Consider the following 27,490-nt stretch of genomic DNA (forward strand, 5'->3'; position numbering starts at 1 on the left):
TTAAATCACTCAATAAAAGGAAGTCTTCTGGTCCAGACTATATACCATTTGTTCGCTTGACGAAAGATCCGTACCCAAAGACTGGAAAGCTGCACAGATCACACCAATATTCGAGAAAGGTAGTAGGAGTAATTCACTTAATTACAGGCCCATATCAGTAACGTCGATACGCAGGAGGATTAGGCAACACATATCGTGTTCCAGCATTATGAATTACGTCGAAGAAAACGGTCTATTGATACACAGTCAATACGGATTTAGAAAACATGGTTCTTGTGACACAACTAGCTCTTTACTCGCATGAAGTGTTGAATGCTGTTGAAAGGGATTTCAAATGGATTCCGTATTTATTGATTTCCGGAAGACTTTTGACATTGTACCACACAAGCGGCTTGTAGTGAAATTTCGTGCTTATGGAATACTGTCTCAGTTATATGACTGGATTCGTGATTTCCTGTCAGAGAAGTTACAATTCGTAGTAAGTGACGGAATGTCATCGAGTAAAACAGAAGTCATTTCTGGCGTTCCCCATGTTGGTGTTATAGGCCCTTTGCTGTTTTTATCTACATAAACTATTTTGGAGATAATCTAAGCAGCCGTCTTAGGTTGTCTGTAGATGTCGCTGTCGTTTATCGACCAGTAAAGTTATCAGAATACCAGTAAAGTTATCAGAATATAAAAACAAACTGCAAAACGATTTAGAAAAGATATCTGTATGGTGTGCAAACTGGTAATTGATCCTAAATAATGAAAAGTGTGTGGTCGTTCACATGAGTGCTAAAAGGAATCCGTTAAACGTCGGTTACACTATAAATCAGTCAAATCTGAAGGCCGTAAACTCAACTAAATACCTAGGAATTACATTTACGAACAACGTAAATTGGAAGGAACACATAAAAAATGTTGTGGGGAAGGTTAACTAAAGACTGCGTTTTATTGGCAGGACACTAAGAACGTATAACAGATCTATTAAGGAGACTGCCTACACTACGCTTGTCCGTACTCTTTTAGAATACTGCTGGGCGGTGTGGGATCCTTACCAGACACGACTGACGAGTACATCGAAAAAGTTCAAAGAAAGGCAGCACGTTTTCTATAATCCGAAATAGGAGAGAGAGTCACTGAAATGATACAGGATTTGGGTTGGACTTCACTAAACAATGGCGTTTTTCGTTGCGGAGCAATCTTCTCACAAAATTCCAGTCACCAACTTTCTCTTCCGAATGCGAAAATATTTTGTTGAAACCGACGTAGATAGAGAGAAACGATCACCACGATAAAATAAGGGAAATCAGAGCTCGTACGGATAGATATAGATGTTCGTTCTATTCGCGCTATACGAGATTGGAATAACAGAGACTTGTGAAGGTGGTTCGGTGAACCCTCTGCCAGGAACTTAAATGTGATATAAAGAGTGCAGAGGTAGATGTAGATGTGAAAGAAAGAATTTATTTTGTTTATATTTAGACTAAAAATTTTAAGTATAATTTCCAAATGTAGTTGTTCTTTCGACAGTTCGAGAAACAAATTCTTTCATGGAATCCATAAGATTAATTTTTCGAGCCCTTTCTTGATGAACATGAAGGAGGAGTAGATGGGTGAGTCTCGACCGAGTCATTGTTGATCTGAGGCAAGTTTTAAGTCTGGAAGTTAATTAGCTTCCTGAAACAGTTCTTTAACCCAACCAGGTTCAAAAATAAGTTTTCTTCCAATAGGGGATACATTACATGGTTGTATACAAGTCGTAATGGTTCGCAGCATTTCGAGCTGTGCATGAAGTCTGTCCAGGCTAAAGTCTGTTTTATGTAATCCAAGCAATTCTTCCAAACATCTTGTAGATAGAGGCTGTGTTTGGGAGGACGTAATAAGCATCTCTTCAGGATGAGATACTCGCTTTGGATCCTCTAATCCGAACCTGCGATCAATCTCATTCAGAAGGAGATCAAGAATTTAAAACAAATCTTTCCTAAATTTTCGTTCTCGAGATAGTTCTTGGGAACAGACGGTGTTTCTGTGTGTTGCAATTTCACTGGCATTTTCTTTGCCGTGAGATATTTCCATCTTTCATATTTAGGTTTTTAGAATAATCTTTAGAATTCTCTAATGTCATATCAAATGCTTCTGTAGTCCTAAGATTTGCAAGAGTTGGTTTTAGGACCTGTACAGGATGTTTCACTCCGCCTGCATTAAAATTCTGTAGGGATCTGGTAAGTTGCTCATACAGTCCAAACACTTAAGTTGCTACTGTTATATAAAAAATAGTTTCAAACTTTTCGAATCGCTTCGCAGGACTGACCTTCTGTCGTCTGTAACTGAGCTCGGTACCTTTCCTGCACCCGCTCATAGTTTTCCATGAAATGTGTCAAGATTTTACTCTTCCAGCCTATCTGGTGGGACACACTGGAATCAGTCGTTGAGCATGTTCGCCTTGTTTCATTGATACCAGATGATAGCACAACACCTGCATGCCCGTTTTTCCTTTTTGCGGATTCTAGAATTATATTTGAGACGTCTTCCACAGTTAACAGCACATAGCAGAATGTATCTTCTTGAAACTTACTGTAGTGCCAGACCCAAACAAAGATTGCTGTAGTGGGTGCAACAACTCTTTGGCTTGTCTTGAAGAAGTATTTCGTTCACACTTTTGTTCCGCCCAGACGTGTCAGGCGCACTATCGAAATGGTGGACACGTAGAAACTCAATTTCTAGTGACATCCTTAGAAGTGTGTCTTTAATGGTAGTTGCCAGTGTTTGCACCTTGGAGTCCTACGGACTATATACACCCAGAAAAAGTTCTTTTACTTCGAGCGTCTCAGGATCAACTCAACGTAGACAAAGAGTGAACAGCTCCCGGCCGGCCATGTCCGTCGTTGAATCTGCCAAATTCCATAAAATGAGGAATTTTTTATATGCTGCACAATTTCTCAGTGGATCATGTGAGACATAATTTCTAATACTTCGTTTTGTATTGCTGGCGCAATTGTGTTCTGAAATACCTGTAAGAAAATAATATTGCGAATAATGAAAATCGCGTTCATACCCCATATTCGCTACCATGAATTGAGGATCTACACAACTGAAGACCATAGCAAGATGATATGATTCATGAATGACGAAATCATTTGGCAAAGTCCACAATTCTATCGCTGGTGAATAAAGAAAGCTGTTTATTTACATTCAGATAAATGGCTGTTTTAATGAGTAACACGGTGTCATTATTTACACATGTACTGCAATTGTCCTGCAGTAGTATCGGCTGCATAAATATTACTAAAATACAAGTCGATGTTTCAGATCCTCCATAAATTTGAAAATATTACAGACTCGCAAAATCTAACAACAGTTTTGAAGCCAGCACGAAAATTTCTTCAAGAACTGATACTTGATTGGCAAATTCGCAGTCCTTTCAAATTTCAAGAAGATTTCACTTGTCAGAGAGATTTCAGTATATAAAAATGGACTGAAATGTGGTTGTTACGACATTAATATAAATTTAAACAGATTTCATATGAAATAGACAAATTTTTGTAAGTTGATTCTAGTATAGGGGCAATGAAAAGTAGCGCACAAATCGAAGCTGATAGAAGAGTCATCTTTGGAATAGAGACTTGTGATGGTGCAAGTAAACCTGAGCGAGCGAATGTAATATGAGTTACAACGCGGGCAGTCAATGAAAACGTAAATAAAATGCAGCTAAGATATTGTACTGTTAACTCAACAACATTATACATTACGAAAGGTGTTCAAAATGGCGACTATCGCATTGAATATAGCCATATCGTCTTCAAAGAAAGTTCTAGCAAGTACACCAAGCGTCCGCGAATCACATCAAACCCTGATAGTATCCTGGAGAGAAGTGATCCTTCAACAGGAACTGGTGACAAGGCGCACTAGGCTTTTGTTATACCTACACAACAAAATCGTGTCGTCATAACGGGGTGTAACATTACAATATAGCGCCTCACGTATTTTTCAGCTACAGTAGAGTCCCGTTAATACGAACTAATTGGGATCAGATCTTGTTCGGATTACCGATTTGTTCGGATCAGCTGGAATTACGGTGACTAGTTATTATAATGAAGTATACCGAGCAGATAAGTAGGTACACCATGGTACAAATGGGAACAAGTCTGGGATCAATGGCTCACTCTCACTCCCTGCCCTTGTCGTTGTGCATTGTTGAGATCTCCGTAGTGTCTGCGGTCAGTGCACTGCCAGTTGGCTTGCAAAGCGCTTGATTATGTTAGTTATCGATCGCTGGCACGCGTAACAGTTGTATTGTAATCGTTCAGGTGTAGTGGTGTAGGTATTTTCGTCATGAGTAAACGGAAACATACAACGTTAACTCTCAAAGAAAAACAGAATGCTTTGAAACGGATAGACAGTGGTAAGAATGTATGTAAACTGCCAACAGAACAAGGTGTTGGTAAATCAACCATTTATGATTGAAAGAAGAACCGAGTGAAGCTTGAAAAGTCCTGTGTAACGTCTTCGGGAAAAACACTCGTAATTCGGCAGACTTTGAAACAGTCCCAGTACGATAAAGTGGATGAAGCTCTCTTCCTTTGGCTTACACAGGAAAGAGAAAGGGGAACCCCTTTGAGTGGAGCACTGGTTCAGGAGAAGGCTGTTTACCTGAACAAGTTAATGAATGGTGGTGAGTCTTTTAGTGCAAGTACGGGTTGGTTGGACAGATTCAAAAAACGTCATGAAATCTGTCAGCTAACAATTACTGGAGAGAAACTATCTGCTGACCGTGATGCAGTGAAGGAATACTTGGGTGAGTTTGAAAAAATGGTAAGAGAGGAAAGTATTCTCCCAACAAATTTATAACGCTGACGAGACTGGCCTTAATTTTAGGGCATCGCCAACAAAAAGCCTGGCATTAAAGCAGATCATGCTTCTGGTTTTAAAGAGTGCAAAGATAGTGTGACTTTATTAGCGTGCAGCAACGCTGCTGGTAATCACGAGCTACCTTTAATGCTGATCGGAAAATCTGCTAGGCCTGGAGCTTTTAAAAACTGCAACATGAAGTCCCTGCCTGTATATTACCGCAACCATAAGAAAGCGTGGATGCATGGTAAGCTGTTCATAGAATGTTTTCACGGCGTGTTTGATCCCTCTTCGACGGTCTTCTAAGGAAAATCATTTGTCTCCCCGTGCAATCCTTTTGATTGATAATGCGCCAACTGACCCCAGCACTGAGGAATTAAGTAATGACCCCAGCACTGAGGAATTAAGTAATGGAGAAATTGTGGTGAAGATTTTGCCACCGAATGTTACACCAATTCTACAGCTAATGGACCAGGGCGTACGGAAAACATTAAAACTGATTTACCGAAAACAATTTTTAAGAATGTTGATCCAAGATGATAGCATTCCTTTAGTGGACAAAATAAAAAAGACCAATGTGAAGGACGTTGCTCATTGGGCCGCTGAGGTGCAGAATGGCTCTAAGCACTATGGGACTTAACATCTGAGGTCATCAGTCCCCTAGACTTAGAACTACTTAAACCTAACTAACGTAAGGACATCCCACACAATCATGCCCGAGGCAGAATTCGAACCTGCGAGCGTGTCAGCCGCGTGGTTCCGGACTGAATCGCCTAGAACCGCTCGGCCACAACAGCCATCGGCCGCTGAGGCATGGCAGAATATTTCAGAGAATACCCTGAGAAAATAGTGGAGAGAACTGTGGACATCTCTTGAATTTCAGGACAACTTAGTTGAAAATAAAGAGGAAAATCTACTACAAATGATACAGACAATCCCTGGATGTGAAGAAGCTAGTGAAGGAGAACCTTACTGACGCTGATTTAGTTGATGCTGTGACTCAAGACCAGGAAGAAGTGGACTGCCGCGACGGAAGTGACAATGAACCTGAAAGCGACAAAGGTGAGCTGGTGCCACACAGTGACCCAGCAGAAGCCCCTGATCTCGCGCTACGTTATTTGGACCAACAGCCCACTGCTACACCTGCTGATTTGATGTTTATGAGATGATGGAGCAACTATGCGTCATATGACACACCGTCTTCATTACACAAAAAAAAAATTATTGAGTTTTTGTCATCTAAAAAGTAGGGATAAAACGTCTTGTGTATTTTAGTAAGTTTGACAGCTTTTCTTTCATTGTTATGCATTATTTAAACCTAATGTTTTTCGTGTCAATTTTTCTAATACATGTTAACTGTACTGAGTAAATTAAAATAGTGTGTACGTACAACAGTTTACCGTACAGTTTTCCATACTTAAACTAAATTTTTCATGTTGGGATTAACGGAACGTTCGGCTTACCGGGGTTCGGATTAGCGGAACTCTTCTGTAAATGTATTAAGGAATTTTGTCGCTAATTAGTATTTATGGAAATGTAATGTAAGAGGATAGGAGAAGTAAGAATTATTGACGTCAAGTCATGTTAGTAAATATGCTGCCCATGCAAGGGAGGTTTTTATTGGATACAGCACAGATAATACAGGGCTATTACAAATGATTGAAGCAAAAAAATGTTCAAATGTCTCTAAGCACTATGGGACTTAACATCTGAGGTCATCAGTCACCTAGACTTAGAACTACTTAAACCTAACTAACCTAAGGACATCACACACATCCACCCGAGGCAAGATTCGAACCTGCGACCGTAGCAGTCGCGCGGTTCCGGACTGCGCGCCTAGAACCGCGAGACCACAGCGGCCGGCGATTGAAGCGATTTCATAAATTCACTGTAGCTCCATTCATTGACATATGCTCACGACACACTACAGATACGTAGAAAAACTCATAAAGTTTTGTTCGGCTGAAGCCGCACGTCAGGTTTCTGCCGCCAGAGCGCTCGAGAGCGCAGTGAGACAAAATGGCGACAGGAGCCGAGAAAGCGTATGTCGTGCTTGAAATGCACTCACATCAGTCAGTCATAACAGTGCAACGACACTTCAGGACGAAGTTCAACAAAGATCCACCAACTGCTAACTCCATTCGACGATGGTATGCGCAGTTTAAAGCTTCTGAATGCCTCTGTAAGGGGAAATCAACGGGTCGGCCTGCAGTGAGCGAAGAAACGGTTGAACGCGTGCGGGCAAGTTTCACGCGTACCCCGCGGAAGTCGACGAATAAAGCAAGCAGGGAGCTAAACGTACCACAGCCGACGGTTTTGAAAATCTTAAGGAAAAGGCTAAAGCAGAAGCCTTAGCGTTTACAATTGCTACAAGCCCTGACACCCGATGACAAAGTCAAACGCCTTGAATTTTCGGCGCGGTTGCAACAGTTCATGGAAGAGGATGCGTTCAGTGCGAAACTTGTTTTCAGTGTGGGGTTATGTGAAAGATTCAGTGTTTAAACCTCCTCTACCAAGAAACGTGCCAGAACTGCGAGCTCGCATCAACGATGCTTTCGAACTCATTGATGGGGACATGCTGCGCCGAGTGTGGGAGGAACTTGATTATCGGCTTGATGTCTGCCGAATCACTAAAGGGGCACATATCGAACATTTGTGAATGCCTAAAAAAACTTTTTGAGTTTTTGTATGTGCGTGCAAAGCATTGTGAAAATATCTCAAATAATAAAGTTATTGTAGAGCTGTGAAATCGCTTCAATCATTTGTAACAACCCTGTATATCTCGTGTAATAATAACAGCGTTGGCGCGAGTGTGCGCAAATGTATAGGTGAAGGCATAGGAGGAGTTGCGGAGTATCTGTGGTGTTGAACAGACGTATGTGTTGGTGCGCAAATGCCAGAGTATTTTGCATCGAAAATGTTATGGTAGTACGTGTCCAGACAAATTATAAGTGGGCGATGGCGTATGTAGGCGAAGTATACCGTCGCAGGAATACTTTGGAAGTAATGAAGAATACTGTTTGGCCCAAATTTATTCTAGATGCTCACTAGTCCAGAAAAGCCTGTTGCCAATAATGTATGTTACAATAAGCACTGCTTCGCACCATAAGCAACGCATCGCAAAGTTAGATCCAGCCAGTATTTTGTAGCTATGTAATAGGCAAGCCAGTTCTTGATCATCTTTTGGAACATTGTACTGTACTGCTTTAGACAAAGAACAAACCAATCGAGAGAAACTTCATTGACCCGAGTCGTTAACGATCAGCAAAGTCCTATCCTTTCACCATAAACCCCGAGACAGTCGCCGGCCCCAGTGGCTGAACGGTTCTAGGCGCTACAGCCTGGAACCGCGTGACGCTACGGTCGCAGGATCGAATCCTGCCTCGGGCATGGATGTGTGTGATGTCCTTAGGTTAGTTCGGTTTAAGTAGTTCTAAGTTCTAGGGGACTGATGACCTCAGATGTTAAGTCCCATTGTGCTCAGAGACATTTGAACCCGAAACAATCACAAGTGAAAGGAACAGCCAAAAGAAGCCAAAACTAATGAAATTTACAGTTGATTTCCAATCGAGCACTTACTATGTTCAGAAACATTAATAACTGTAGTGGTTCAGACAGTAATGCACTCCCACTGCAGACAACCAACTTAAATTAAAAACGTTTTAACTGTAATTCACTTTAATGACATAAGTGTGTTGGCTTTGTTGTACTCAAAGTAGTTTTGGAATTTTACGTTGTATTTTGTAAACGATGAATTTGTACGACCACGCAACATTAGTACCGAAAATAGGTGTTGCCATGAACGGAAGTTATTACGGCATTAATCTGAGACGCAATCATTTGGAAAGTAATAAGTAAATAATGATGACCAGTTTATGTCACGTTTAGGGATTTTTTGAAACAGGTGGCATTATTGTGAATTACGTAGCAGTACAGTTTCCGTAAAGTTTTGTTAGCCACTGTTTGTTTATTGGTAGTCGTTACGGTAGCTAACATCATCAAATTCCAAATTAATGTCCTTAGTGATCATGTCACACGTTTCTTTTACATGTAAGTTAGCGTTGGTGCAATTAGTCCATTTGCTGTATTGTCTTTCTTGCACGATATTTACGTGATTTCAAAGTCCTTACAACCATATCAAAATTAACTTTTGGTCGTTTCTTTGCTGACGATCTATTTATTCTGCAATCATAAGTCATTCAAACCATATTCTGGCAGTCAAATTTATGGCCTACTGCTGTGAAACCTTGATTTATTACCGTGTTTTACATTTCGGTCGTATTTGTACGCAGTACCGAATACTCAGGTTGCAACTATCTACATTCTATGCCTAAGCATTTATCTTCGGATTCGATGCCTTGTTTCCACTAACAGCGGAAAATTATGTTCAAGTGTCACAATAAAACTTTACATAAACCGTAGAGTGTAGGTACGTTAAAAGAGGAACGAGGTAGCCATGCAGTTGCACCTCGCCTTTCAATCCAACGCTTGGGGTATCTGTCACAGAATATGTCACAAAAACATTACAACCACCCGCTAAACAGCGTTTCACTCCACCTCTGGATCGCAATAAAGCAGTGATTTCAAGTGGCATGCCGACAGGTCTTTGATAGATATCCAGAGGAATCTGGCACAAAGTGTTTATAATCTGATTAGAATTACTTGGTAGTTGACACTTGACGGATTGGATCTGGGTTCCTCCGAAAGTCAAAGCCCTGATCATCATCCCCAAACCGTTCACCATTGCCAAACTGCCAAAGCTGGTCAGTTCACTTTCAATCCCTGGTCTGATATTCTTTCTTGGTATGTTTGGATCCCAAATCATGGATGTGGCACTTTTATTTCGCATTTCATCGCACATGATAACCACATGAAAAAAACACACACACACACACACACACACACACACACACACACACACACACACACACCTGACACGACCATCGGCATTGTGTTACAATAAATGCTGTTAAGCATACTGGGGAACACTATTACAATGTTCATGCCGCCATGTCCAATGCTATCGTAGTTATTTATGTCGCTGGGTGAACGTTGGTACTTGTAGGGGTCGTGCGCTGTGCATTGTTTAACAACGTTTAGATTAGATTAGTACTTGTTCCATAGATCATGAATACGACACTTCGTAATGATGTGGAACGTGTCAGGTTAATAAAAGGTGTCTATACAAGATATTACACTACACAAAATATTACATGACACTTAATATTTTTTTTTTGTGGGGGGGGGGGGGGGTTGGAGGTTTGGGAAATTGCCCACTAACTATATCCTAAAATTCATCTAATGAGTAGAAGGATTTACCACTATGAAATTCTTTTGATTTCCTTTTAAATGCTATATGGCTGTCCGTCAGACTTTTGATGCTATTAGGTAGGTGACCAAAGACTTTTGTGGCAGTATAATTTACCCCTTCTGAGCCAAAGTTTGATTCTACCTTGAGTAGTGAAGATGATCCTTTCTCCTAGTGTTGTAGCCATGTACAGTGCTATTACTTTTGAATTCGTTCGGGTTGTTAATAACAAATTTCATAAGTGAATATATATATTGTGAAGCTACAGTGAAGATCTCTAGCTCTTTAAATAAGTGTCTTCAGGATGATCTTGGATGAGCTCCAGCGATTATTCTGATTACACGCTTTTGTGCAATGAACACTCTTTTACTCAATGATAAGTTACCCCAGAATATGATGCCATACGAAAGCAGAGAATGAAAATAGGCGTGGTAAGCTAATTTACTGAGATGCAAATCGCCAAAATTTGCAATGACCCTAATAGCATAAGTAGCTGAACTCAAAAGTTGCAGCAGATTCTCAGTGTGTTTTTTTCCAATTCAACCCCTCATCAATGCATACACCTAGAAATTTTGAATATTCTCCCTTAGCTACCGATTTCTGATCGAAGTCTATTAATGGTGTCATTTCAGTTACTGTGTGGAACTGTATATACTGTGTTTCGTCAATGTCTAATGAGATGTGTTCAGAGAGCAGGTAATCCTCCGACCTCTACGTTCTTTGATAAAGTGTGGATGTCCTACACTCTAATGGCCACTCGTGGTTTCACCGTCCTTCAATCACATTCCATACACGCTCACTAGAACAGCTCCGCCATTTCCGATATACAACTTCCCAGACGTCGTGTTAATGCATGTAAGGTAGCTTTAATGATTTACCACGTCATGTGCCCGCGGCGCCACAATGGGGGGTTTAAATTCGGCATAAGCAGCTGCCTATCTGGTTTTACTCATGAGAGAAAGACAGTACGTAATGAAGATCTGTGTTCATACTCACTATTATAGAATCAGATACAAATTAATAGAATGGGAATGATGCAGGAACTAATTTCTGCAAATATTTCCAAAACAAACAAAGAAATATAAATAGGTTGATTTATTGTAACTCAGTATTCAGTACATTCATGCTTTCTCGTAGTCGATACCCAGTATAAAGGCGTTGTAGCTTGTCTTGTAAGGACCAGCAGATATATCGATAGATGAATATGTAGGGTATGTGTAGCTGCCACCGTACGAGATTTCGAACAGGTAATATTTGGACGGATCGGTCTTGTAGCTGATAGGCACCCTGAGGAGCTGGAGAGGTTCGGCTACTTCCGAGTAGGTGGCTGTGGCCACGACCTTCCAGTCGGACACGCCATACGGAGTCTCGCTCATGGTGATCCTGATGTTCTGCTGCTCCGGGCCTATCTCCAGAGTGTCGTAGTTGCGCACGTGGCTGCTGAGGTAGAGCGCGTTCACCTGGTAGGCGCCCGTGTAGTTGTGTGGGGTGTTGAAGGCGCCCATGCAGCACTTCATCTCGCCCGCGTAGTCCGCCGGGTCTTGGAACAGCACCGTGATCTTCGGGTACGAAGCTGAAAACACATCACGTCATCATTAAGTGGCAGCCAGCTGCTATCTAGTGTGACTAGAATGTAACGTAGCACAACAGGCTGAAACAAACACTAAAATTATCTGTCGGCTGCCGTATTTACAGCCACATACGGGACTACTTGCTAAATGACGATTATAACTTTGAAGGGAAGCAAAAGACTACAATTGTTTTAAGTGACGTATTATGTTCAAAATGTGTGTGAAATCTTATGAGACTTAACTGCTAAGATCATCAGTCCCTAAGCTTACTCACTACTTATCCTAAATCATCCTAAGGACAAACACACACACCCTTGCCCGAGGGAGAACTCAAACCTCCACCGGTATCAGCCGCACAGTCCATGACTGCAACGCCTGTGACCGCTTGGCTAATCCCGCGCGGCGACGTATTATGATTCGACTGAATAACAGAGCGTAGTTCCAACAACAAGGGTAAAAACAATTATCAGAATAAATTTTACAATGAAACTTCTCTTCCTCGAAAGTTCGCTCAAAAGCCACTTGCAAGACGGATATATTTCTTGATAGGAACGACCGCTTAGGAAGGCAGTAGAAATAGTATCTCTCTCCAGTCTGTTGCTTTCTTGGTATGATGTAAGCTGTCGTTCTATAATTGTCTGTAACTATTTCACATACGGAACAGTAATATGTTATGATGCACTGCTTTTTTTTTATTGCAGGAGAGAGTTGCTATGCTATAGGTTTTGTAATTTGTTCCCTGTATACATTCCGCACTTAAAGTTTATCAAATTGTCCCCCATGTTGTGTACTTACACATTCATTAGTATGTGGTTTTACTCATTTCTACGAACATAACACAAAATTGCAATATACATTAAGGCCAATTCTCCTCAGTTAGCCTATGAAATAAGCGACATTTACGATTTTATTTTCGAAAAACTAAAGAAGAAATCTACTTAAATCATTTTGCATATTATTTACTGGTTACTGGACAGCATTTTCTGTTTATTTATTTATTTTTTTACGAAATTCAATTGTCACATGTTCTGTCCAAAAAGAGATGTGGCCATAACAGAAGTCCTGCAGTCTGCATATTTATCAGAAATCAAAAAATAATTTTCTCGATCTATAGAACAGTCTGCACGGAATAATAACAAAATGGGGCCATTTGAAACAGAGATGTTGTGTCGTGTGATTTTGGTCATGTTTCTCGCAATATCTAATAAATAAAATAAAAAAATTAGCCTACTACTCCTTGTGCACATGCCTGAGGAATAATCCAGCCAAATTCCAGTAAGATATTTTTGTTAGCGTGCCCGAATTCCATTCCATCAACTTTAGATACAGTATATTTCAAGCTGACGGAATGGACTGCGCGAGCACTAACAAAGATCTCAAAAAACAGTGATATTAGTCCATGCACCATATCCTATAGATTAATAAAATGGTTTACTTTTTTATTTCATAAGATTTGCAGAGTGCAGGACTGGAACAGAGCGTGGGAGCCTTGCTAATGACAGAATTTCTTTAAAAAATCAGATAATTTAGTCCAATAACCAATAAATACTGTACAAAAATATTTATGTTGTTTGCTTCATTAGTTTCTCCGAAAAATCGTAGAAATCGCTCATTTCATAGGCTGACTGAGGACAATGGAACCTGAAGAGGTTGAATACTGTAATCTGTGTAACGACATGCGAGAGGGATCGAGCTTAAGAAATGTATCGTTACGTGAAGTGTCTGGAGAGAAATGAGTAAGAGACATTGTTGTGTCGTGTGTCTATTCGTGGCTGCAGTTTTGAGATAGTTGTTTTTGTATAACGCGTGCGGTTTCGATATTTACGGCGGAAATGTAACTAAAAACCGAACATAGTACACTGCTTCAGACTGTAGACTAACAAAAAATAAATTTGAAAAGTCGATTTTCATTGAGCATGGTCACGTGACTGCTGACTGGAAGGTTTTCACTGTCGACAAAAGAAATGTTTTTGTGTCGTCATAAGGTATCACTCACTCGCAGTAATCTGAAAAACCGTGTCATCAGGTAGATGATGTTGTTGAGAAGGTGAACCGTAGACTAATTGAAATCACATCTCTTTTCACATTTTCTGCTAGAGTGCTTGTGCATCTATCTGGATCCTTCTTGAAGATTTACATCTTTCTGGTTAACGTTGTTGTCTTAAATTCGTTCTGAGTTTTACTGGCAGAACACTTAGAAGATGCAACAAATCCTTTTTTAAACTGTCTACACAACGCCCCTCTGCCGTCTCCTATTTCTATTTTTAGAAAAAAATTTCATAGAAGGAGAGCTCATTTGCTCTATCGTGAAATAAGGGACAGAATGTCACGGATTCTGAGTATAAACTCTAAATTATTTTAAGAGCTTGTGAAAATATTTGGTCGCTTTGTTGAATTTTTAAAATGTATTGGATATTTTTTGCATCTGATAATATTATCGGTGAACTATAACTGCTTCATTGGCCGGACTTAGTACCATAATTTGGAGTTAGCTTTCATGTGAGAATTTTCGCCCTTGGAGCAAGATTGTATTTCGTTCTCTGGCCTGGGTACAGTAGTTTATTTTGAGTCTGTTATACATTTTAAAAATTGAGTGTTGCTATGGGGCAGGGGATCCCTACGAGATAGGACCGAATGAGTACATTGAAAAATTATCGTGCTAAATGAGGAAACCAGCTGCAAGTGTGTCAGGCGTTCCGTGATGAATTTTAGGATTCAGTTTGCAGAAACAGTTAGCAGTAGGCGCCTGCTACGATTTTCCCCCGAGGCACTCTGTAGCTATAACTACATTCATGTCATACTCAAAGGTCATCATCAGTTTAAACTTTGATTGTTGGCAGCGGAATCTTACTGGGCGTGGAGAGTCGGAACTTTTCCAATGTGAAGACAAAGACTTCAGCTCTGTCTCAAGATCTCTATTCCAGGTTTCATCAAATGCAACAGTCATTTTCAGAAACCGTTCGGCTTCTATTCGATAAGAACCTTCTTTTCGATAGTGCTGAAGCTTTCTTCTGCGAGTCTTTTGCGAGCTGCTTTCTGCTCTTCACTCACTCATATCATGCGGACCCAATCCGCCAGCAATTTTACTCATCTTTAACTTTTGAGTTAAAATTCTGTGAATTGAAATGACAGACATTCTGGCCTCATATGCAATTTCCTCACATGTTTTTCGTCGATCATTCCTCAAAATCTCGTTAACGATAACCTGATATGTGTTGTGGGTTTCAGTTGATGGCCTTCCACTTTTTGGCCTGTCCTCAGTACTTACCTGACCTCCACGGAACGAACAGACAAGAGTGTAAATAAAATTTTCGAAACGGTATTTAAGTTTAAAATTTGTGTGCTAATTTAGAATTTCGTACGGTTATTTTCCCGTATGAAATAAATTTCCAGTTCTTCGAGAATGTTCATGGTAAGTCCTTCCGGTATTTTGTGTAATCTTTCTAACGCAGTTTCTATCTTCTTAGCTTTGTGGTGTTGAGTTTTCTTATGTAAATAGAAGCTTGAAGGACTACTGTCACTGTTTCTAATGCGTTCTTTAAATCTGCCTTTCGTCCGGTTTGGCCAGTATATAAATTGTGGGAACCGTCTCAAGTGATTTTGTATATTCCAGAAGTGGCATATTCTGAGATTTTGGTTGTGCTCGACGTAGTCGAATACGAAAATAAATAGTCTCACAGAAAACAAAATTTACAAAGACCATAGATATAATTGAAAGGCAACTAAGAAGAACGTAACGTAACATCATCCCAGGTAAGCTTTATATGCTTTGTAAACACACAGCATCGTAGTAAACAACTGTCAAAAAGTCTGACAAGAACGTATTTTTACGTTTTGTAGCTACAAAAAGTAATATCCTTACCAAGATATACCAAAAAAAGAAAAAAAAAATCCAGAGATGCAATATGGTAGTCATTTCCAACTAGACTTAAGTACCAATGGAATTGTAAACATAAAACAGACCTGATTTACATATAGATGATCTTACCAATGTTACTTTCGTAGTTCGCTTGATAATGCTAATAAACCGAAACAGACCCGTTGTGTAAAATATTTAAAGAAATGTATTACCTTATTGGAGCTCAGTTTGGAGCATTCAGTTTCATAATGCCTTATACTGACATGTACTATGCTGCGGGCCCAACGGAACGAAAAATATCTGAATATTGCCAGTCAGCAGGACATCCACAGAAGGCCAACGCATTTCGTTACAGGTTCATTTGGTAAGCGCGAAAGTGTCACTAAGACGCCCAGCGAATTTTAGCGGCATGCGGTGCAACAGAATCATTCTGCATCATGGTGTGGTTTATTGTTAAAATTCCGAGAGTGAACGTTCCTGGAGGAGTCAACCGGTATATTGATTCCTTCTTCGTGTAGGCCTATCTCGCGAGAAGAGCACGAAGATAAGATTAGAGGCATCCGAGCTGAGACGGAGGCTTATCAGCAGTCGTCCCTCCCTCCCTCCCTCCCTCATTCGCGACTCGGATAGAAGAAGGGGGAGGTAAAAGTCGTCAGGGGTACACAGAGTACCTTCCACCACACACGGCAAGGTGTCTTACGGAGTATAGATGGAAAAACACATCTCTCCCCTCCCCCCTTTCGAATCAAACCCACGATTCATGTCTGTTCACGTCTCAAGTGTTTACGTCAATTCAAGTGTAGAAAGCGTTCTGTTATAGACTAAAATGAGAGAAGCTATGGTTTTAAATTTAATGGAACGCAGCTTGGAATAAACGGAGACTGAAACTGTATTTCTTACTACAGAAACAAAAATTTTTGTCTGGAACATGTGTTATCTCTCTTAACTCTCTCTCTCTCTCTCTCTCTGTCTCGACCTCTTTCTGTTCTAAATTTTGCCTTTTTTCTGTATGTTTTAAGTTTACATTGTTTTTAATATAGTGTGGTATTATACTTCCATAAATTGTTGGTAGTTGTTATATGAAAAGATGTGTTATATGAAAATGTGTTTCCTTCCGATGCGTGAGAGAGCTTAAGGGCCCTAATCAAACATCAAGTTATCTAAAACATTGAAATAAGTAACGTCAACTGAAACGCACTGCGGTATTAAAAATGTACTAAACTACCGTTCCAAGAATACAACTGAAATTTCGCTGCTGTGTATTTTCATAACAGTTTGCTGAATCTTATTTATATGGTACAACAATATGCACATAACTTGCTTCTAGATAGTCACAATAATTCACAGAAGATTGAGACAGCGGACCACTTACCACTACCAACAGCTGCGATCAGCAACAGAGCCAAGGCGTGTCTCAGCATCGCGACTGTCCTTGAGCGTCTACACAAGGAAGGAAGGTATCTGATGGTTCTTAGACCGCTGCCACCACCTTATATACTCGGAGATCAGCAGGTGTGACGTCCGTCGGTTGCTTCTTCAGCGGAACTGTGCTGCGTCATTCACTGACGCATGTGTAAAATTAAGCTTTTAATGCAGCAACGCTCGGAAAACATTCGATAAGTTCGAGAGTAGCTTCATAGTCTCTCTTTAGATAAAGTAACAAGAGGCTTTGAGAGCTTGGGTAGTCTGATTTCCATCTGCGACAGATAGCCAGGTGCTAATAAGTAAATCCAGTTACGTTATACGACTGTACAGCGTTTCTCTCTTGATACAGTGGTTGTGCAATTCCAAACTGCTAGCTGCTAGTCTGCACCGGTTTCTGGACGCAGCCTCATTCCGGCAGTCATTTACACATACCTACTATTTAAGTACCGGTACATCTCAAACAGGCAAGAAATGGTCCAGTGTTAGATACTCCTTTTTCCAGGTATATTATTGCTATAATTTACAGCTATGCTTCCCAGATGACTGGGTTAATCTTTACGAGAGATGGATTTACTGTTCAGAATATGTGAAGACCTTTTGCCCTTCCTTTGACGTCCAACTGTAAAAATTCATCATGTCACTACAGGTGATCTACCAAACAAATTGAAATTGTTGTCGCCAAATAAACAAGAACCAGATGTAACCTGTAGTCTTTCCTCAACCATAACGAAATATGTTCGCGGTAAACGTCTTTATTTCACTCATCACGATACAAGTACACTGCATATGCCGAATAAGTTGTCAGCTTCATTTTGTATGTAGATAAATCAAAAGACTTTCACAGGTGCTTTCAGTGTTTTGTCTGGGCTCATTGTCCCTGAATTATGTTAAAATAGATCCCATCCCTCAGTTCTCACCGGTTTTTCCGTGAGCTTTCCCTTGGTTGTAAGAAAAACTCCCAGATATTCGCAGCTGCACTCCCTCTTGAATTTGCCAGCCCGTGAGGTATTCGGCTGAAACGCTGCTGCCTCCATGACGGGTTATCACACGAATAGCGCGCTCTACTTGGGTGATGAAAAGTGTTTAAAAATGTTTCTTGTTATGTTCTACTGGCATATTACTGAACTGTCTGTGCAATTAATACACATTACTTTCCAGTGAATGTTACGGTTTCCGTTTTTGGGTTTACGATGCAGCGGTGCTGCATAACGGGGAAGTTATTTCTGATATAGGACAAATCGTGAAGCTGTAATCGGATTTTTTGTTCCAGATCTTTGTTGAATTGAATATTAAAAATGGTTAAAATTTTGTTTTGGATTTATGTAGCGATTTTACTCGTGGTCTAGAAAGGCTCTGATCCTGGATTTGATTTGGTCGGGGAGGGAGACTATTTTTGTCTGTCGTCTACTTCGAAAAAATGAATTCTACTGAAAAACATTTACGAAATTTTAGTTCGTTATATGGAGTACTTGCAAGTTTTGAAATTACTTTTTCGATTTCTATAGGGATGGATGTTCATAGGAGCAAGACCAAATAGGCGCTTTTGAGTCATGGCTGCTCTTATCTCTATTTGTATACATCTCTGAAAGTATCCCAAGAACTACAGACCAGTGTCACAGTGACTCTCAATTATTTGGTAAACAAATTGCCTGAATGTAGAAGATTTTGTAATGAAGCTGTACTCTCAAATACTAAGCGCATCTTATTTCGTCATTGTCATGTACTCTTTCAGTTATTAGTGCATTAAAACTTCGAGACAAAGAAAAAAACTGTCATGATAACTTTTCAGTGATAAAACTTGAAAGTGATTGGGCTATGAAGATTTTATTTCCAGTTTAATTATCCATTCATTATTTCCACACTCTTGGAATGTGGACTGTAAAGTTATCGGCAACTGGCCGGCCTCTCCTATTAGGGGCAGCTGTGTGCTGAGAATCATCATTCTTACAGTGGATAACTGTATTTTTTTTCATTGCTGACTGAAGATTTGGCAGAGTGATGAGTTTCCGCATTGCCCGTACCATTTGCAGGAGTATCAGCTTGAGAATGACTTTCATCAGGAAAATCACTCCCGTCACTTTCACGATTGAGGTCTTCTAAAAATTCTTCCATATAGCATCTTCCGTTCGTAAAATTTCATTTCATCGTGGCTTTCTCACATAAATGGATTTCATACTCAGTGACTGAACAGTTACACAATGTGTATTCCAAGTTACAGTGACCCTTCAGAACATATTTCTGTTAAATTAATTAAACAGCGAGGTCTCACAACTTAGACCGTCCGTCCTCTACTAGGTCTCACTCAATGCTGAATTAACACTGGTGAGCCAAAACATTATGACGACTTTCTTAACAGCTTTTTTGTCTCTCTTTGGAACGAAATACAAGGGTAATCCTAAAATTAAGGTCTCCTATTTTTTTATAAGTACATAGACCTGTTTATTTCTACAATGGTTTACATCAGTTTACAGCTTGACCATTTAGCTATTGTTCGGCATAATCACCATTTCTGTCGATACATTTTTGTAGACGCTGTGGCAGTTTTTGTATGACCATGTCATACCAGCTCGCCGCCATGCTGTTCAGAAAGTTATGAACCTCTTCTTTCACCTCGTCGTCGGAGATGAATCGCTTTCCGGCCGAATGTTCTTTTAACGTAGGGAACAGGTGACAGTCACTGGTCGCCAAGTCAGGACCATAGGGTGATTATGTTCCACTGAAACTGTTGCAGGAGACCAACGGTTTGCCGATCGATGTGTAGGTGAGCGTTGTCATGGAGAATGTGTACGCCCTTGCTCAACATTCCTCTTCTCCGGTTCTGAATTTGCCGTTTGAGTTTTTTCAGAGTCTCACAGTACCTGTCAGCGTTAATTGTGGTCCCAGCGATTCAGCTCCGGCGACGAGGTGAAAGAAGAGGTTCATAACTTTCTGAACACCATGGCGGCGAGCTGGTATGACATGGGCATACAAAAACTGCCACAGTGTCTACAAAAATGTATCGCCAGAAATTGCGATTATGTCGAAAAATAGCTAAATGTTCAAGCTGTAAATTGATGTAAACCATTGTAGAAATAAACAGGGCTGTGTACTTATAAAAAAATAGGAGATCTTACTTTTGGGATTATCCTCTTACATCACAGATAACTGCGTATTAGGGACCTGACAGTTTGTTGGTAGGTTTATGGAGGCCTGCGGCATTACGTGCCTACGCACAGGTCATGTAATTCGCCTACAGAACGGTCCGCACACGATGATTGAGGCCGAGAGAAGCCAAATCCATAGGACTGACATAAGACGAATTTGGTTGCCGGGATATCAACGTGACTTCACTGTAATGCTCCTCGAACAAACGCAGCACCGTTCTGGCTCCGAGACACAGGCAGTTTACTGATGAACGATTATATCACCGTTGGGGAAGGCATCGAACATGGAGGGATGGAGGTGGTTTGCAGCTGTCAGCGTGTCTTCGATTACTATAATAGGTCCCATGTAAGCGCAGGAGAATGTCTTCCACACTATAATACTTCTCCTTCCAGCCTGCGTCCGTGGCGCGTTGCACTTTTCGAGCCGTAGTTCTCCTCGATGACGGCGTTTGTGGAGACGCTAATCGACCTAGTGTGGCAAAACTATGATTCACCAGAAGAGGTGACACGTTTCCATTGATCTATAATCGAATCCCGATGGTCCCGTGACCAACTCAGTCGTAATTGACGATGTCACTAGATCAACATGTGAACACGTAGGCGTGGTCTGCTGCGGAGCAACATGTTCAACAATGTACAATGAACAGTGAGCTCCGAAACATTGTCCATGCACCAGCATTGTGCTCTTTCGGCACAGATGCCACAAATCACCATCTATCATACTTCAAAGAGCATCAAACCTCTGAAACCGACGTCCTGTGAAGAGTCGTGGACGTCGAACTACACTCCTGGAAATGGAAAAAAGAACACATTGACACCGGTGTGTCAGACCCACCATACTTGCTCCGGACACTGCGAGAGGGCTGTACAAGCAATGATCACACGCACGGCACAGCGGACACACCAGGAACCGCGGTGTTGGCCGTCGAATGGCGCTAGCTGCGCAGCATTTGTGCACCGCCGCCGTCAGTATCAGCCAGTTTGCCGTGGCATACGGAGCTCCATCGCAGTCTTTAACACTGGTAGCATGCCGCGACAGCGTGGACATGAACCGTATGTGCAGTTGACGGACTTTGAGCGAGGGCGTATAGTGGGCATACGGGAGGCCGGGTGGACGTACCGCCGAATTGCTCAACACGTGGGGCGTGAGGTCTCCACAGTACATCGATGTTGTCGCCAGTGGTCGGCGGAAGGTGCACGTGCCCGTCGACCTGGGACCGGACCGCAGCGACGCACGGATGCACACCAAGACCGTAGGATCCTACGCAGTGCCGTAGGGGACCGCACCGCCACTTCCCAGCAAATTAGGGACACTTGCTCCTGGGGTATCGGCGAGGACCATTCGCAACCGTCTCCATGAAGCTGGGCTACGGTCCCGCACACCGTTAGGCCGTCTTCCGCTCACGCCCCAACATCGTGCAGCCCGCCTCCAGTGGTGTCGCGACAGGCGTGAATGGAGGGACGAATGGAGACGTGTCGTCTTCAGCGATGAGAGTCGCTTCTGCCTTGGTGCCAATGATGGTCGTATGCGTGTTTGGCGCCGTGCAGGTGAGCGCCACAATCAGGACTGCATACGACCGAGGCACACAGGGCCAACACCCGGCATCATGGTGTGGGGAGCGATCTCCTACACTGGCCGTACACCACTGGTGATCGTCGAGGGGACACTGAATAGTGCACGGTACATCCAAACCGTCATCGAACCCATCGTTCTACCATTCCTAGACCGGCAAGGGAACTTGCTGTTCCAACAGGACAATGCACGTCCGCATGTATCCCGTGCCACCCAACGTGCTCTAGAAGGTGTAAGTCAACTACCCTGGCCAGCAAGATCTCCGGATCTGTCCCCCATTGAGCATGTTTGGGACTGGATGAAGCGTCGTCTCACGCGGTCTGCACGTCCAGCACGAACGCTGGTCCAACTGAGGCGCCAGGTGGAAATGGCATGGCAAGCCGTTCCACAGGACTACATCCAGCATCTCTACGATCGTCTCCATGGGAGAATAGCAGCCTGCATTGCTGCGAAAGGTGGATACACACTGTACTAGTGCCGACATTGTGCATGCTCTGTTGCCTGTGTCTATGTGCCTGTGGTTCTGTCAGTGTGATCATGTGATGTATCTGACCCCAGGAATGTGTCAATAAAGTTTCCCCTTCCTGGGACAATGGATTCACGGTGTTCTTATTTCCATTTCCAGGAGTGTGTTTAACGCCTAGTGGTAGTTGCACTGTCCTTCTCCCTCTTTCCACAGATTCTCACGACAGTAGCACGTTTACATTTAACCAGCTTCTCCGCTTTGGAGATATTCATTCACAGGCTCTACATAATAATTTGTTGCCATTCGTCAAAGTCCCTTATCTCAGTGAATTTCCCCATTTGTGGCCATATCGTCGCTAGGGTGATCACATCACACATCAGTGTCTGCTCCCTTACACACCTTTGTTACTCACACACGTGCTCGCAACGCCACCAGGCGGCATCTAACGTCGCAGTGGGTAGTGGTTATAACGTTTCGGCTGATCACTGTACATTGGTGGCAGCAGGCTGTGTAAATGCGGTGGCGGATGTACAGTAACAAACGAAAAATTCCGGAGTCAGGCCGACCGTCCTATACACCTGCAGGGTTAAATATGTTTGAGGCAACACAGAGACGAAAATGATCCCAACGGGTTCACTTGTCACTGGAAGCGTTGCAGGGCCCAGTACAAGCTCATGTATTGTAGGAAATGCATCCGTATCGCACCTAGCCAATATATCCCGAACAATTATGATATGGTCCTACTAAAGTCTGGATTTATCGTTAAATAGGAGTGGGAGTGGGAGAGCTAGGCCAAGTTCCGGGGCATCGAGCAATACAGGCTCCGACAGAGATAGCGAGTGGCGCGGCTCAGAATAGGCAACTCTCTCAACCCAAATACGCACCTAAGGTACAGGGTACAAGATCACGGTTGAGTGCGAACTCGGAAACCAACGTCGGCCCTGCAATGATCATAAATACAGACGTTTCTTGTCTTCCCAAACCTTAAGTCGGAAGAATGTATATAAAAAGATATACCAAAATTATGGTCACTACGCAATCAACCAACAACCGGGGCACAATTCTCAATAATGATAGGTTAATTCTCAGACCTGTTGCGACCAACCACACACACACACACACACACACGCGCGCGCGCATATACAGGGTGTTACAAAAAGGTACTGCCAAACTTTCAGGAAACATTCCTCACACACAAATAAAGAAAAGATGTGTTCGGAAACGCTTAATTTCCATGTTAGAGCTCATTTTAGTTTCGTTCTTCCACCTACGCTCAATGGAGCACGTTATCATGATTTCATACGGGATACTCTACCTGTGCTGCTAGAACATGTGCCTTTACAAGTACGACACAACATGCGGTTCATGCACGATGGAGCTCCTGCACATTTCAGTCGAAGTGTTTGTACGCTTCTCAACAACAGATTCGGTGGCCGATAGATTGGTAGAGGCTGACCAATTCCATGGCTTCCACGCTCTCCTGACCTCAACCCTCTTGACTTTCATTTAGGGGGGCATTTGAAAGCTCTTGTCTACGCAACCCCGGTACCAAACGTAGAGACTCTTCGTGCTCGTATTGTGGACGGCTGTGATACAATACGCCATTCTCCAGGGCTGCATCAGCGCATCAGGAATTCCATGCGACGGAGGGTGGATGCATGTATCCTGGCTACAGGAGGACATTTTGAACATTTCCTGTAACAAAGTGTTTGAAGTCACGCCGGTACGTTCTGTTGCTGTGTGTTTCCATTCCATGATTAACGTGATTTGAAGAGAAGTAATAAAATGAGCTCTAACATGGAAAGTAAGCGTTTCCAGACACATGTCCTCATAACATATTTTCTTTATTTGTGTGTGAGTAATGTTTCCTGAAAGTTTGGCGGTACTTTTTTGTAACAGTACGTATGTACATAAAACTAGAAAAAAATGTAATCCACCAAGCAACAAGCCCAGAAACCTACAGCTGATGCCCGTAAGTTACCAGGTAAACCTGCTGCGGGTAAGCAGACTTAGATAAAGGACTACAACAAGATAATCGTTGAAGCAACAAGTAGCAGGTGTTATTGACAACAGTAATACTTAGTCGCTGGACCTGCTGCGACCCAGCATATACATATATTAAAAATTAAGAGAGTAAGAGAGTTCAAAAAGCAGTATATATATTAAAAATCTATATATAACTAGAACTATGTTATCTTACTGACAACGCTAATAATCAGTCACCAGACCCGACATATACATACATTAAAGGGGCTTAAAACACAATATATATTAAAGAACTAAAACTATGTAATCATCCAAGTCACAAGAACAGAGTGCAACTGCTAGTGGCTGTGAAACATTTCGTAGTAACAGTATTTTCAACTGTACGCTGATTGAACACTCAACGGCGCTCTATCTAAAGGCTCCTCTTGTTGCTTGCCGTTAAACAAATTGTCATTCAACGGTGCACGTTAACAACAATACGAATATCAACGGTGCTCTTTCGAAAGGTAATAATCTTGCCAAGTTATTAATAATCACAAAGCAACGACGTATTTGGTATTAACGGTAATTTCAGCTGTACGCTCATTGAACAGTCAGCGAAACTTCAAAACTCCGCCATCTCTCTCCCCACATCCACCACTGCTGGCGGCTCACCAACTGCGCAACGCTACGCGCTGTTAACATCCAGCTGCTGCTGCCCAACACTACAATGGCAGACAACAATGCAAACTAGCCACAGACTGCACACAGCACAGCCAGTGATTTTCATATAGAGCGCTACGTAACGTTGCCACTAAGAAAACATAAATAGCCTACTTACATAGCCCCTATGCTCCCCACAAAAAATTTTACAAATTGTTTTGGGCACTGGCCAGTACATATTTGTTAAAATTTTTCATAATTACAATAACAAAGATATCAAATGCACACACTTATTGATACAATGTTGGTCAAAAGCTAAAATTTTCTCACAGTCCATAAAGATAGTCCTGATCATTCATCATAATAGTAATTACAGCTTTTTTTCACAAAGTGTCATTAGTAAAAGAAATTGCACACAGAAATAGTGGATTTCCATGCAGTCTTGAAGTAGTGTTGTCCTTCCAACGGAAAGACAGTGCTGACTCTTGACATGCTGACAGGTAATGGGCCACAACAGAGCAAACCCACAGCAGAGTCATTCGACGTTTTGAAGAATATTGGTAGGTAGGTCATCACAGAGCAGACCACTGTAGTCCTGGTAGAGATTACGGTATTGGTGGGCCACCAGAGGTGCAGACCCACTGTAGTCCTTGTAGAAATAATGGTATTGGTGGGTCATCAGAGATGTAGACCCACTGTAGTCCTTGTAGAGATGGCCAGCAGCCATCTGCTGCGACTGTGCAGGTGCACAATCACCATTGAAGAGTCTTGCGGAGAATATAGCAAGTCCATAACCACCACTTGTGCACTCACAAAGTTTTTGGAATTGTCCTTAGAACCAGCAATGCTGTTATCCAGTACCTTGCTGAATTATCAACACACGTGCAAACACTAACAGTCCCTACTTCTCACATATTGTCCATATACTATGACCAACAGAAAAGTGTGCAGTGAAATGTAACTAAAAAGTTAATAATATGATGAACTGGTATCAATTACAATTTTATAACATAAGAATACAATAACAAAGGTACAAAATACATCATTAAAAACATAACAATACAGATAACATTTGTAGTAATACAGGCTTTACAAAAGAATCGAAATAACATACACATCAGTGTTACAGGAATTATGACATGAGTACATACATAAAAGATCAGAATAACTTTTGAAACATCAACTTTACACATGAGCATTAAAACAGAACAGAATTAATAATGTCTAAACACCTTTACAAAGTAAATAACATATTATTAATGCCAATTATATTTGAGGATAACAATATTCCTCATCATAGTGAATGTAGCTTAGTATTAGAAGAAGAAAAAATTCTATGAAATTACATAGAGACAGGAAGAAAACAAATACACAAGGGTACACAAACACATAGTGGGATAACACCAAAAGGAAAGGACAGGGTTTGTTTTCAGTGTAACATTTGATACTGCAGTCAACCCAAAACTTCATTCCATAGATCTTTCGTCTTATTTCAACCTTTGCTTCCACCAAAAACAAAAATCCTAACCAAACATGCTTTCTGTATTTTTCTCGTATAACCTTTCAGTGCATGTCTTCAAATTCATCGCAACTCATTCTCTTATAGGCTACCCCCTCTTAAGCTAACTTAAATCTACTGAGCTCAGATGCTAAACTAAGGGACGAGGCAATGCACCAGCACAAAATAATTAACACAAACATCAAGGACAAAAATTTTAAATAGGCAAAGCAATTGCAGTACTACAACTAATATAAGGCACTGTGCAGCAAACAAGAAAAATAAATCAGTAGTAAAACTAGCTTAGAAGAGTAACACAAAGTCAAATTCAGTAACACTATGCCTGGCAAACAGCAGTAACTTATACCTAAACATGACATAGCTCAAGCAGAAAAAATATTACACTAAAGACAATAATGCAGACAAGGGAAATGTATATTCACATCTTATGTCTATGTAATTAAAGTGGTGCACCACAAATTATTCTACAAAAGATTACCAAGTACTTGAAAAGAAAATTATGTATGCAGTTACTGTTATTAGTCCCTTCTTATTGTTCTTTCCATTCCAAGAGCTCCTTTTTCGAAGAATGTGGATCATAAAATAATTATTTAATAGATCTGTTGACAGAAAGTGTTCACATTAGCAAATGCATCTAAGTTTATTTTATAAAACTAATGCTGCAACACAGCTGGAAAACAGGTATCAAATGAAATAAGCAATTATGCAAATCAAAGCATAAAAATATCATTCAATAGTCATGTGACATTTCATAAGTTAGTAGAAATTCTCTCAACTCTCGTAGAAAGACGCTTGTCATAATCAGGTGTGTGGATGTAAGTATCTTTCCAAATAATGAGCGCGTCGTATTTCCGCTGCTTTCTCTAAAGGAATGTCAATGGCGAGGATAATGGCCTCTTTTTTCCTCCACCTAATGGCTTTCTTTTGTCAGACGACTACCTCTCAGCTGGGCGCCCAAAACGCATTACGTGCAGGTGGTCACTTACCTTTCTTACTGAAATATTTACGACAGCAGATTCTGCTACAGTGGCAGTCTCATATAAAAAAATTCCACAGGTTGAGAATTTGCGTTACAAATGTGTAGAAACAAAATCCTATTGATATAACAGTGTCCAAAAAATTTTGGTCGGCATTGTAATACATTCACGCATTTACATACATTTCA

The 27,490-nt window shown here is 41.3% G+C and overlaps 1 protein-coding gene across 1 annotated transcript; it reads right to left on the reverse strand.

Annotated features, from left to right (window-relative positions):
* Positions 1-11,221: 11,221 nt before the first annotated feature.
* Positions 11,222-17,047, reverse strand: LOC126149445 (uncharacterized). The gene is made up of 2 exons (XM_049915816.1): positions 16,944-17,047; positions 11,222-11,714 (listed from the first exon to the last, which is right to left on the reverse strand). The coding sequence occupies exons 1-2, from the start codon at positions 16,990-16,992 to the stop codon at positions 11,263-11,265; spliced, it is 501 nt and encodes a 166-aa protein (XP_049771773.1). The 5' UTR covers positions 16,993-17,047; the 3' UTR covers positions 11,222-11,262.
* Between the last annotated feature and the right edge of the window lie 10,443 nt (positions 17,048-27,490).

The sequence above is a fragment of the Schistocerca cancellata genome, chromosome 2, assembly GCF_023864275.1.
Source record: "Schistocerca cancellata isolate TAMUIC-IGC-003103 chromosome 2, iqSchCanc2.1, whole genome shotgun sequence".
Taxonomy (NCBI): Eukaryota; Metazoa; Arthropoda; class Insecta; order Orthoptera; family Acrididae; genus Schistocerca; species Schistocerca cancellata.

Coding starts and splice junctions, on each gene's coding strand:
- LOC126149445 (XM_049915816.1), bottom strand. CDS start 16,992: ATGCTGAGACACGCCTTGGCTCTGTTGCTGATCGCAGCTGTTGGTAGT. Junction 11,715..16,943: donor GATCGCAGCTGTTGGTAGTG/GTAAGTGGTCCG, acceptor ATGTGTTTTCAG/CTTCGTACCCGAAGATCACG.